The following is a 13,589-nucleotide window of genomic DNA, read 5'->3' as shown; positions in this document are numbered from 1 at the left end:
TCAGATTTGATTGATCTCAGGTCGAGAAGGAGGAGACAGGAGAGATGACTGACACCATGGAGGAGGCGTCTTCAGGCATGAAGCATTCTAAAGCCTGCAAAGCCCATTGCACATGTGTATGTTGTGTGGGAAGCATATCTGAAAGAGCTCTATCTCAGAAAAGGAAATTCACAACAACAAGCAAGAAGACCCTCCTCTCTTAAGTCAGTTGTGTGATTTCAGTCTTGTGGACTTGTTGGGCAACAGACATTGCATCACTTGGACTCCTCCATTAAAACTGGTAAGAATTTGAATGTTTTTTGAAAAGCTGATAATAATTACAGTGAATATTTGAAAGAAAGAAAATATGAACAGTGAACCACAAAAGTGGCTTGTAAAGAGACATGAAATGTATGGCAATTACACACAGTACTATTTAGTGTGTTTTAAGGACCACATGAGAAAGCGTAATAATCACGTTTCAATACATCAATACACGTTATTGTGCATTTCATAATTATACAAGTTAATTGCAATCGAGAATTACAAACTTATCTGCATAACTTTGTCTCAAACTCTTTTTTTGCTAATGAAAAGCGTTGTATGGAACTACAAATGGAGAAAACGGGAAATACCTACTTAAGCTGAAAGACTGCAGCATAAGTAGGTATTTCCTATTTTCTCAATTTTAAGTCACATCCTTCTGGAGCATTACAAACACTTTCCACTATTCTTACTAAACTAATTAAGTTGGGTTTAATGGATGTTTAACTTAGGGAGGAAACTGTTCAGGTCACTCCTAGGAAAATATATCAGGTCAGACCCATAGGAAAGTTGGAATAATGCAGCTATTCAGCAACTCCAAGAGACTATACTGTGGTTCACTGATGTTCATTCACAATATTTTGTAACTTATTTGTCCTGCCACACAATTAACTATAGAATAATGTTTCTCACTTTCAGAAAAATCTATACAATATGAAATATAATAAATGAATGAAATAGATAGTAGATAAAAAGTATGTTAGGAATGAAGGGCTTCATTCTTAATCATACACTCCTGTCAATCATCATTGCACCATCCCAGCAACAATTCTTCCAGCTCCTCATCATTCTTCCTCCACATCATATGATTCTAACTCGGAGCTCAAACCAAGCCTCAGGTATAAGCCTTCTTCAAAGAAAACAAGCCGTTTGATTACCATTATTTATCAAGGATGAATGGGCAGGCCAACTTATTATTATTTTTTTAATTGAAAACAAAAATACTGTTGAAACTGCTTGGAGATTTTGCTTTAGATTTTTACCAGTTTAAGGCAAGAGATTGCATAACCATTGTTTTATAATGCATTGGTCAAGTTTGCTCTTCCATTAAATGTCAGAGTAGTTGAATTACATTTACAGTATTTATTTTAATGCCCTTTTTCACCCTGCACTGAGACAGAAATCTCCACTTCAGTAGCATTTACATGCACCAAACTTTATAGTTTCCTTCCTATGAATATTCTCAAGGTTTTTTACGGAGGTCTGTTCATTTAACATTCACCTTATTTATTACTTAAACATGCTTATGACAGTAGTTTCTGATTTATGTGGTGATAAAACAGATATTCAGAGATCTGACTGAATCAGATATTCAGAAATCTGAATCTGATTTTATTCAATGTTTGCAAATAAGTGCTTTTAATGCACCATTTGCATATTTAAACATAACATTTCAATGTCGTACTGTGATTAAGTAACTGAGAATGTATGCTGATTTATTAGTTCCAGTGACTAAATGTCGTTTACAGATTGTGGAAAATTTCTCTGACGTTTTTCCTTTTTGCATCAACAGATGGCGCTGTTACTGTTAAAGCCGTTCCTCTGGGCTCTTCTGCTCCTTCAGTTTGCACTGCAGCTGTTGGATGGAGCTGAACCACAGAACCTGAACTGTCCTGCATATGGAGGAGTTCCTGGCACTCCTGGACACAACGGTCTGCCTGGAAGAGATGGGAGAGATGGTAAAGATGGAGCAATTGGACCCAAAGGAGAAAAGGGAGAGTCAGGTCGGTTTGTAAGAGAGAGTGTAAAGGATGAGTGAAGTGAGGAAGTCTGAGCTAATGATAATTTCACTCCTATTTTCAATTTTGGCCCTACCTTACAGGAGTGAGTGTTCAGGGACCACCAGGTAAAGCGGGACCACCTGGGACAGCTGGAGAAAAGGGGGAAAGGGGACCTTCAGGCCCACAAGGTATTAAACATTAAAAGTTATTAAGGTTTAAAATTCTAACGTGCAAATCTGGAGACTTCAGAGACTAAGGTTGTGCATGAAAAAGTTTGGATGTGTATTATACAAGCTATGCAAAGTAATCGTTCTATATTTAGGGTCTCCTGGAAGTGAAAGTGTTCTTGAATCCCTGAAATCTGAGATCCAGCAACTCAAAGCCAAGATTGCCACGTTTGAGAAAGTTTCAAGTGTCTGCCACTTCAGGAAAGTGGGACAGAAATACTACATCACTGATGGTGTTGTGGGGAATTTTGATCAAGGATTAAAATCCTGCAAGGACTTTGGTGGAACAATGGTTTCGCCAAGAACTTCTGCAGAAAACCAAGCGTTATTGAAATTAGTAGTATCCAGTGGTTTAGGTAGTAAGAAGCCATATATTGGAGTCACAGACAGAAAAACAGAGGGACAGTTTGTGGACACTGAGGGGAAACAATTGACATTTACCAACTGGGGTCCTGGTCAGCCTGATGACTATAAGGGACTACAAGACTGTGGTGTTATAGAGGACACTGGCCTTTGGGATGATGGCGGTTGTGGTGATATACGCCCTATTATGTGTGAAATAGACATCAAATAGAATGTATGACATTATAATCATACAGATCTGCAATACTAATATACTATAAACAGTGCACATAGAACACAAAGTTTAAATCCTCACCCGCTCAAAGCATGTCCTTCAAAAAATTATTCTGCAGTACATAGAAAAAATACAAATAATAATTGCTATACTTTTTGTTTCAACTTAATAAACAGTTTCTTATGTCTATTTGTCATGAATCAAAGAGTGTCTTTCTTATTTCAGTGCAAATCTGACATTATGTATGTTTATAATGTTTACACAAATAATGCCAAGGTTATTTACCCTATAAACTGGTTCGTTAGTGAGAACATAAGTGGGAACATAAGGCTGTTCATGTCATTTTAGACACACACTTTAGTTGTAAAGAATAGAGTAAAAGAACAAAATGTAACACCAGTCAACACCAGTCACAAATGCTTTATCAATTAGTAAAATGCTCTAATTCCGACGGCTAACAGTAAACAGTAATCAGGCTTTGGTTTTTGAATGAAATAAGCAAACCCGAGATAGTAGACAGGGACATTTCTAAAACATGGTGAATATTATATAGAATTTTGTAGTGTGTTGTTGTATGTAGTTGGTACACAGGGACCCCCTGGGTAAAATAGGACCTACAGGTCCTGCAGGTACTTCTGGCCCCAAAGGAGAGAAAGGAAGTTTGGGTCTACCAGGTAAAATAAAATAAATACATTTGAATAAACTTAAGTAGGACCATCATATTTGAATTTGATTTTATCGTTGTTACTATTGGTGGTAGGGGTGATGACATTTAGATTTTCATTCTATAAAACTGAATAATATGTCTTATTAAGATGTTTTTCTAATGTGTAGTTTTATCATCAAAGCTAGTTTCGTTTGTAGTTTTTATTGTGGGGGCAAAACATGCAACACAATTCAATGCAGTGATGATTGAGAGATCAAATAACAGTATATCAAAAGACAAATGTATATTTGAAACTCACATTTTAACATGATGTCTAAAGAATTTGTATATCGAGTACAATACATTCATTTTCTCAAAATATTTTCTTTCCCCTGCACTGACCCAGAAATCTCTACGGTATTTGCATACGTACACCAAATTTTTTCAGGTTTATTCGTTTATTCCTAAGAAGTGTTTGTTCATATAACATTCATCTGATTTATATGAAATGTTATTCCTAAAACATGGTGTTTTTTTTTCTAAATGTTGAAAGCATTTTCTTTTTCAGAAGCCCATCGTAAAAACCTCTGATGTGTGCAATAATAGTTTTAAACCTTGTTTTTTCCAGTGCTCAGATTTGTGTTCTAGATACTGTGCATTAGAAAATGCCTAATTTGCATCTTTAAATATAATACAGCGTCTTAACGTACTTTGACTAATCCCATCAAATGTGAAATAAACATCTGATAGATTGTAAGTATACATACATATCTGCAATATTAATATGTTATTAACTGTGCACATAAGGCACAGTATAAATCACATTGTCAAATGTATCCTTAAAAACTAATTACAGTGCATGAAATGTTTTTTTTTTTTTTTACAAATTAATAAATGCATTATTATGATTATTGGTCATAAATCAAAGTGTCTCTTTTGTTTCATTCCAAATCTGACATTAACTGCACAACTAACAGAAATTTAAATCAACTTTAAGAAATGGAAATTAATGAAATTCTACTTACAACTTAAAACTGATAAGATACCAAAATCGCAACATACACAACCACAAAGTAACTAATATGAACTTTTTTTCCGACAGTTACATCTGAGCCCTGCATTAGCATTACTCTGCTTCAGATGAAAGAGTGTATAGGGTAATCTACAGATGGTTTTAAATCAGTAAGTGGGTAAAAGTTTCTTGCAGGAGCTTCTTTTTTTTTTATCTGTTCAAACAAAGTGAATTTGCACCAGACAAACACAACAGACAAACAGATAGAGGGGGGATTTTGATACGCATGCCAACCTCTAACTTTTACTAAATGGATGAAAAATGAATCTAATGATTGTTGTGGGAATGAGGACTGTTGCCATCTGCACAGATGGTGAATGGAATGATATTCCATAAAAACTCAGAGTGCATTTGAAGCAATTATTTAGTTTCAAACATAAATTCTGAGTAATAATGTTCTGGTTTGGCTACAGTCATTGCCTTTTGCATAAGCAAAACCATGACTTCAAAATCAATCATTAACATTTACTGTAAACGTTGGATCTTGTTATTTTGTATAAAACTTATCAAACATACATCAAGTATTTTTGAGTTTGGACATCTGTATTTGGAATCACAAATTATTTCAAAAGAAAGTAAGTAGAAAAATGGCAAAGGTACTGGTTATGTTCTGCCTCTGTTAAACTGACAGATGTTTCATTTAACCCTAATACACATCACAATACAAAGCGTAATACAATTACAGAAAACACCTTCAAAAAAATCAATACGGACCATATATTATGGAGTTTTATCTTTAAATATGAGAATATTATTATATGAGAATATATTGGAAAAAGTAACCTTGCGTAATAAGTTGATAGACCTTGATGATTAGGTCAAGGATCAAAGTATGTTTTGTTTTTTTTGTTCAAAAGCAATCATTGTAAGTTGTAAATAAATGACAGGACAACAAACATGACTGACAGATATCTAAAACTTCTAAAATGATAGTATTTGTCTCTTTTTGTTTTGTCATTGTACTCTGACCTGGGTAACTACGTCACTGAAATTAGATGAAGGGTTGTTTACAGTCGTGTTCTCTTTTAGTGCTGATCGCCAGGCCTGAACTGTTGGTAAGATTCATATGCTTCTGGTATGGATTTTTAAAAAGCATTAAACAAAAGAGTGAAGTAGCCTACATGTCATTAGTTTGTTTTGCTGGTCAGTTTTCAGTGTTTTATATTTTTGATATGAGAACACTGTTGGGCAGAAGTTTTTTTTACATTCAACAGACAATTGAAAATGTAAGAGAAAAGTTACACTTGTTGATCTTAATTTACCTTCTTTTAATTTTTCATTGTGAACTTGTTTGCAATCAATAAGAAAGAATTAGAATGTCAAATCTCGTTTTTCAGAGTGAAATTAAATTTTTATAAAGTATAAATAATTTTATAAACGGTACAAATATTTTTCGTTGGACTCGAGGGCGCTTGTTCCCTGAGGGCGCTTGTTCCCTGAGGGCTACGGCAACACGTGCAACACAAATCCTGCTTGTTTTTTACACAGTGAACAGCAGATGGCGCTCTTAATGAATCAGCTCTGTGCTGCGCTGCTCCTGATGGAGTTTGTGCCGCTACTAGCTGCAGCTGAAAGTAGTTGTCCATCCTATGCTGGGGTCCCGGGCACACCTGGACACAACGGCAGCCCTGGCAGAGATGGAAGAGACGGGTTTCCTGGAACAAAAGGGGAAAAAGGAGATCCAGGTTTATGCTTTTAGTTGTTGGTGTGTTATGTTTAAATTAAATCATAAAATTGTATGTAGAACATAATGCAGATAAGTAAGTGACTGCAGATCTGAGAAATGAGATTTAATAATCAGTCTTACTCTGCAGGAGTTGGTGCACAGGGACCCCCAGGGAAAATAGGACCACCTGGTGTTGCTGGCCCTAAAGGAGACAAAGGGAATCCAGGTACACCAGGTAAAAAGTTTGATATCTTTTCTTCTGAAAACAAGGCTAGAATAAAAAAGAAATCAGTCAAACAATTAATAAATAATGAGATTGTATCATGTAAAATTTGTGAAGCTCTTGACTGTGATCAAGTATTTTCTTTTAACCATATCTTAATTGAGTTTATAGTTACATACAGACAGAATATAGCTAGTATTTTCTGCTTCTGATATTCACTCTGATATGCTTTTACAGGCACTGGTGTTCAAAGCGCATTAGAAACACAACTTAAATCAGATGTCAAATACCTAACAGACAGACTCACTATCGTTGAGAAAGGTAGAATTTTCCTAATGTTTGCACTATACATATTTTGTTTATTCATGTAAGAACGTGTTTATAAGATAAGGGCTTTTAAAATGTCTGTTTTTATTTTTATGTTTAGTCCTAGGATTTCGCACATTCAGGAAAGCGGGACAGAAATATTATGTGTCTGATGGGATGGTTGGAAATTTTAAACAGGCACAGAAGTTCTGCTCTGACAATGGGGCTAAAATTGTCCTGCCAAGAAGTGAAGATGAGAATATAGTGCTAATTTCAATGCAGGCTGCCCTTGAGTCTACTTACGTATTTGTTGGTGCAACCGACATAAAAAAAGAAGGACATTTTGTGGATATGAGTGATCAACCATTAACTTTCACCAACTGGAAGGAAAAAGAGCCGAATGATTATAATGGAGCAGAGGACTGTACAGCTGTTGACAAAAGTGGTGTGTGGAATGACATTAACTGTAATTCAGAGTGGCATGTGGTATGTGAACTGTGAAACAGATTGTGAAGCTTTACAGCTCTGATGTTTGAATGAAAAATAAACAAAATCTTATAAACAGAGTGGATTAGCCACATAAAAAAACATCAATTAATATTCTACTACTATTATAATTCAGGTATGTTCTGCAATTGTTTGAAGTTAAAATGTCTTAATAAATTTGTTTATTACAAACATGCAGCTTTTTGTTTCACAAAACATTAACTGATGGACTGGAGCTGTGTGAATTACTTGGGGATTATTACGATGCTTTTATCAGCTCTTAGGACTTTCATTCTGACGGCACCCATTCACTGCAGAAGATCCATTGGTGAGCAAGTGATGTAATGCTAAATTTCTCCAAATCTGTTCAGATAAAGAAACAAACTCATCCACATATTGGACGTCCGAGGGTGAGTAAATTCTCAGTACATATTAATTTTTGGGTAACTAGATCAAGTTCAAGTTCATTTTATTTATATAGCATATTTACATCCCATTTACATCAAAGCGCTTACAACAAGAGCAAGATTAAGGTGTAGCCTACTTGAGATTAGAGGAGAATATAAAACACAAAAAATGCATAGGATATAACATTTTTATAGCACATAGCAGGTGGAGCTTTTAAATCACATACTTTTCAAACATTCATATGCCTGCTCTATGATTGGATAAAAAGTTAATTTATAGTGTGACGTCACACTGTCGGTTGAACGAAGAAGGAAAGAGGCTAACTTACTTCCGTTATAATGCGTAGAACAGGGACCACAGAAGAACATAGCTGCAAGGAAAATGCGGTAGACTGTGGTCTTAACTGAAAGAGAAATGAAAACGCAGCACATCTCAGTGCTAACTTTATGACTTTGAAATAAATGTGGCATATGGTTACTTATATGGCCTAAGGGCTTTGTGAAGAGAGCAATCGGGTAAGCTGATCAGACATCGATCGATCGGTTTTAGGTAGTGCGCGAGCTCTGCGCGCGGTTGAACATGGGGACGAGATCGAGTCGGTTACACGAGGAGGCTGCTTCGACACATTTCGATAAAGATGGCATCAAGAGAGAGTCCTGTCGACGAATCAGAAGCACCAGGCCCACTAGCCTCATGGTGGAGTTCTCCGGGAGTTTCGACCATGATTCAGAGACAAACCGCAGCCGGTCGGAAGAGGGCAGCGATTCGGATACCGGGCAGCAGGCGAGCAGCGAGGGCAGCCCCGCCGACAGCCACATGTCCCCGTCTCTGAGCAGCCAGGCCACGCCGACGGACGACAACGGGGCCGAGGAGAACCGCGAGGAGGATGGCAGTCCAGGAGGCCCAGCGAGCAGGGAGGAAACAGGCCGTGCACCGCAGCGCACTTTCTCGGAGCGTTTGCCTGGAGGTCGCCATTCTTCCGCTAGCGGCGTCACAGCCAGGTCCACCCGGGTGAGGGGCACTCACACCCGGCCAGTGTCCGAGGCGTGGATCGGCCTCTACCGAGTCAACAACCGCCACGGTGGTAAGGCTCGGCTGTCATTTCCCGCATTCGTCATTTCAGACGTGACACCCTATTCAGCTCCAGTTCTATTATTAAAACCTGCACTGTTTACATCGAACAACACACACATTATCTACTATCCAGAATAATCTTATGGTCAATTTCATAGTTTTAATGAAAAGTCATCGTTTATTCATCCTTATGTTGTTTCAGATCTATATTAGTTTCATTTTAAGATGTTAGACAGCGCTCTTCAATATTAACTTTCAAGTGACTGCTTCAGCCAGTCACTAAAATCAATTTGGTTTTTCCACATGCAAAAGTCGATCCAACAACGTTTATTAACCTAGTTAGCTTAATGAAAGTTTGGTAACACTTTACTGTATTTTGTTACACATTTGTTAGCATTCATTAACAATGACTGGCAATGATATTTTAAAGCATTTATTATGTTTAGTTAATGTTAACTTCAACATGTATTAATATATTATTAGAATAAAAAATATTTTTATAACATGTAGTGGTCCCAAACTAATATGAATCAACTAAGAATAAATGCAATAAATGTTTTGCTCATTGTTAATGCTTTAACTAATGGGAAATTATTGTAAAGTTTTACAGAAAGTTTATATACATAATAAAGTAGACAACAAACCCAATTTGACAGTAATGTGAGTGAATTTTCAGTTTTGAAACCAAGTAAAACATGGAAGGTGATTAAAAAATATTAACTAGTCTGGACGAGACTAATGAGCTTGCGGTGTAATTAAGATTTGGGGTTTGTAGGCATTTCAAGCATTCCTGACAGGATGATCCATGTTGGATTTAAACAATGATTAGAGGTAAACCCAGTTCACTTGATGATCTTTGGGTATTTTTTGCACTATATCGGTCAGTTGGCTGTAGTCCAGCCAGAAGGTTCAGAAAAGTGGGCCACATGGGCACATGCTCACCCATCTATTACTGTGACTGGCCTGCATATCACAAAACCCTTTCTACATCTCCATTTCACAATGCTAGACAACTTGCTTGATTGTTCCCCCTCCTTTCCAGCTATTCGTTGTCCCTTCTGCACCAAGCCGTTCCCTGGAGGGCGAATCGAGGACCATCTTCTAAGTTGTCTGACTTCTCCACCTCTTCCTTATAACAGTAAGCATTCCATTGGGTTTTATTGTTGTTTTTCTTTCATCTGCTAATAACTTAGTTGTTAATTCCCTCTTATGGTGTCCAACAGCTGATGTGCTAGCTAAGGACAGTGGAGAATGTTCAATCTGTCTCGAAGACCTGCTACAGGGGGAAACCATCGCTCGACTGGCCTGCCTGTGTGTCTACCATAAGAGGTAACCATAACCATCCTAAATCCAAATAATAAGAGTGAGGATTTGCTATACAAATGCTTTCAAATATGTAATGGCTGATATTTCTCTAAATAGCTGCATTGACACATGGAGCAAAGTGAAGCCATGCTGCCCTGAGCATCCTTTTGATTGATTAATGTCTTCACGTGCAATGACACTTTGACTCAGGTGAGTTTGGTTATTCAAGTAACATATATAATGGATCCATTGGTGAGGATGTGATGTAATGCCAAGTTTCTTGAAATTCATTCTTATGAAACAAGCTTATCTACATCTTGGATGACCTGAGGGTATGTAACTTAATATTTTAAATGTATATTGTCTCTGCTTCATGTTTTTAGGAGACAATACCCCCTTGCAAGAGCATATATTTTCTGATGAGAGGATTGGGAGAAAGACACAAAGGAACAAAAACAAATAACAAGCATCAACACTTATGGCCAGATTAATCGGTCTGGCGTTGAGTGAGCCTGGCTTTAACTATCTGATGTGATTCTTGAGACTTGGCTTTTCTCTGCTCTACAGCACCTTCATGAAGGGAAGGTTTGCTCTGCTTGCCTTTCCTCTCTTAACTCTTTACTTTATAGCTCCGAGTGAAACTAGTAAACTGAACAGAACTGTAAAGGAAACTTGTAAATGGAGAGAAGTTACACATGGATCGTCTCTCTTCATGGACATCTTGATCTCCCGGAGGGATGGTGTTCTTCTTACCATGGAAACGTGGTGATCTGTAATTTATGCCAGGCTTAGCGTTTGGTTTTGTGCAGCCTGCTGGGGTGGCAATGGCTTGAATGAACTACTTGATTTTGTAGAGTGTGTTGGGAAGATCCCGGGTGAAAGCAGATGAGTTGTACATGCGTAAATATTGCACAGGATTACATACGAGGCATGATGATTTATATTTTTTGGGGATAATCTTTTACGCTTTTCTGTTTTTTTTGTTGTTGTTGGAACATTGAAAGGCAGAGTGAAATTTCCAATAGATTTGTTCAATTTGAACTACCATAAATGGTGATTTTATCCATCATTGAGGCAAAACTCCTTCTCATTACCACATCAAGCTCTTTTAACCTCTGGATCTGATTGCTTTTACTCAATTGAACTGTATATTGTTAACAGATCAGAGCGATACTTCCACTAGTTAGGACAATAGATGTTATTGGTTGCAGTGAAGTGAGTGTGTGAAAAGTGTATACTCCAATGCAGAAGATTTTGATGTTATGATTACAGCATGTACTACTCTTGGAGGGAAGGTTTCTGAAATTGCCTCTTTGCATCTCAGATGTAGTAGCCTAGAGAAATCCTGTCTCTTTACACCAGGCTTCCTCTACGTTGAATGAAGCCATCTGTGGTGTGGAGATGTATGTCAGACGCAGTAATGCCATATGGCGCATGCTTTGCCTGAGGGTGGCGATTGTGAATAGCTGATGGGTAACTATGACAATGTCGTCGACCTCCTTCAAAAGAACAATGGAATAAATATGATGGAAAGGTAATAGTTTTTTTTTTTTTTTTTAGACAGACCTACATAGGGTTAATACTTTGAGAAGATTTGTCATGTTTTGAGGTTTATGGGGTTTGCTGATTGTGGGTGTTAACATACTCATTGTTCTATAGTGTCTTGTAGAGGTCATTTGGTCTGTTACTTTTTTGCCTTAGCTTGAGGAATCATATTTTCAGTGGCAAGACCTCTGAACGGAGAATTTGCTTTCCTTAGCACAAAGGTTACTTCTAACTTTGAAAGTATTGTAAAGTGTTTCCTTCACAAGACTGTCTGACGGTTCTTTCCAATTGAAAAAATGAGAAAGGCCAAGTGTGTGCGTGTGTGTGTGTGTGTGAGAGTCAAAGGTCATTCTTACAGTTAATATGTTTTGTGTAGGAGAGGTATTGTCAGAGTATTTTGACAATCGTTTAAGCTCTCCAAGTTAGCTTTTGCCCTTTAACTTAATGTGGTGCCATACCTCAATATCCATATTTACTATACTAACATGGGGCTTAGCTAACTCCAAAGGTGTTGCTTTAGTTTTTTTCTTGAAATGTTATGTATACACAGTATAAATACCATAGCAAGTTCTGTAATTATTCAGTGCTAAGGGTCTCTACCTGCTTGATCCTGTGTTCTGACAGTTGTTGGTCAAATATGAATGAGTGGGGAATGGTCTTTAGGTCAATATGATTTGCGTATATTCACATTCCCAAAACAGACAATCTGCCTTCATTCTGCTAAAGAACTATTGAGTATTTATTTATTAAAGTGTAAATATGTATCACATTTCAAAATGGCTTTGTCTTTTGTTTGTCCATGATGTTGTTTCTATGCCTAAATCTTTTGTATGTCTGAAAAAACAATTTTTATATGTATTTTTTACAATAAATATGCTTAAGTGTGATGTTTGTTGTGCTTCGGATCATCTTTGCTAATGGAAATATTACATTTTACATGTACATTTACTGGCCACTTTATTAGGTACACCTTGGTAGTAATGGGTTGGAGCCCCTTTTGCCTTCAGAACTGCCTTAATATAATACTTCGTGGCATAGATTCAACAAGGTTTGGAAACATTCCTCTGAGATTTTGGTCCATATTGACATGATAGCATCACGCAGTTGCTGCAGATTTGTCTGCTGCACATCCATGATGCAAATCTCCCATTCCACCACATCCCAAAGCAGCTCTATTGGATTGAGATCTGGTGACCCAGGAGGCCATTTGAGTAAAGTGAACTCATTGTCATGTTCAAGAAACCAGTCTGAGGTTTTTTGAGCTTTGTGATGTGGTGCATTATCCTGCCAGAAGTAGCCATCAGTAGATGGGAACACTAGTCATAAAGGGATGGACATGTTCAGCAGCAATACTCGGTAGGCTTTGGTGTTTAAATGATGCTCAAAGGGCCCAAAGTGTGCCAAGAACATATCTACACCATTGCACCACCAGCCTGAACCATTGAGACAATGCAGGATGGATCCATGCTTTCAAGTTCTTTAAGCCAAATTCTGACCCTACCATCTGAGAGTTGCAGCAGAAATTGGCATGGCTCGGACAAGGCAATGCTTTTCCAATCTTCTACGGTCCAATTCTGGTGAGCCTGTGTGAATTGTAGACTCTGTTTCCTGTTCTTGGCTGACAGGAGCAGCACCCGTTGTGGTCTTCTGCTGCTGTAGCCCATCTGCTTCAGGGTTCAATGTGTTGTGCATTCAGAGATGGTATTCTGCATACCTTTTGTTATAAAGAGTGGTTATTTGAGTCGCCTTTCTATCATCTCTAACCAGTCTGCCCATTCTCCTCTGACATCAGGATATTTTCTCTTTTTCGGACCATTCTCTGTAAACACTAGAGATGGTTGTGTGTGTGAAAATCCCAGTAGATCAGCCTGTCTGGCAACAACCATTCCATGTTTAAAGTCACTTCACCACACCTAGATGCCTAAATGCATCGAGTTGCTGCCATGTGATTGGCTGATTAGCAATTTGTGATATCAAGCAATTGAACAAGTGTACCTAATAAAGTGACCGGTGAGTGTGTATATATATAT

General features: G+C 37.6%; 3 protein-coding genes across 4 annotated transcripts; all 3 read left to right on the top strand.

Moving 5' to 3' along the window:
* The first annotated feature begins 97 nt into the window (after window positions 1-97).
* On the top strand, window positions 98-3,017 carry LOC127933141 (mannose-binding protein C). The gene is made up of 4 exons (XM_052529891.1): window positions 98-280; window positions 1,817-2,027; window positions 2,126-2,212; window positions 2,347-3,017. Exons 2-4 carry the CDS (start codon window positions 1,817-1,819, stop codon window positions 2,823-2,825), a joined length of 777 nt encoding a protein of 258 aa, XP_052385851.1. The 5' UTR covers window positions 98-280; the 3' UTR covers window positions 2,826-3,017.
* A 2,424-nt stretch (window positions 3,018-5,441) lies between these two features.
* LOC127933125 (mannose-binding protein A) lies at window positions 5,442-7,419 on the top strand. Of its 2 annotated transcripts, none has more exons than XM_052529873.1 (5): window positions 5,442-5,601; window positions 6,035-6,231; window positions 6,361-6,447; window positions 6,673-6,756; window positions 6,863-7,419. In XM_052529873.1, exons 2-5 carry the CDS (start codon window positions 6,045-6,047, stop codon window positions 7,240-7,242), a joined length of 738 nt encoding a protein of 245 aa, XP_052385833.1. In that variant the 5' UTR covers window positions 5,442-5,601; window positions 6,035-6,044; the 3' UTR covers window positions 7,243-7,419. The 2 variants fall into 2 exon arrangements, with proteins under 2 accessions (XP_052385833.1, XP_052385838.1); XM_052529878.1 differs by lacking the exon at window positions 5,442-5,601 and adding an exon at window positions 5,609-5,772.
* Window positions 7,420-7,566: 147 nt separating this feature from the next.
* LOC128031829 (E3 ubiquitin-protein ligase znrf2) lies at window positions 7,567-12,446 on the top strand. The gene is made up of 5 exons (XM_052529862.1): window positions 7,567-8,719; window positions 9,752-9,847; window positions 9,933-10,038; window positions 10,132-10,224; window positions 10,398-12,446. The coding sequence occupies exons 1-4, from the start codon at window positions 8,215-8,217 to the stop codon at window positions 10,187-10,189; spliced, it is 765 nt and encodes a 254-aa protein (XP_052385822.1). The 5' UTR covers window positions 7,567-8,214; the 3' UTR covers window positions 10,190-10,224; window positions 10,398-12,446.
* The last annotated feature ends 1,143 nt before the right edge of the window (window positions 12,447-13,589 follow it).

Source organism: Carassius gibelio, chromosome A2 (genome assembly GCF_023724105.1).
Source record: "Carassius gibelio isolate Cgi1373 ecotype wild population from Czech Republic chromosome A2, carGib1.2-hapl.c, whole genome shotgun sequence".
NCBI classification, from domain to species: domain Eukaryota; kingdom Metazoa; phylum Chordata; class Actinopteri; order Cypriniformes; family Cyprinidae; genus Carassius; species Carassius gibelio.
The sequence above is the reverse complement of the archived record's forward strand: the minus strand, read 5'-3'. Positions and strand labels throughout refer to the sequence as shown.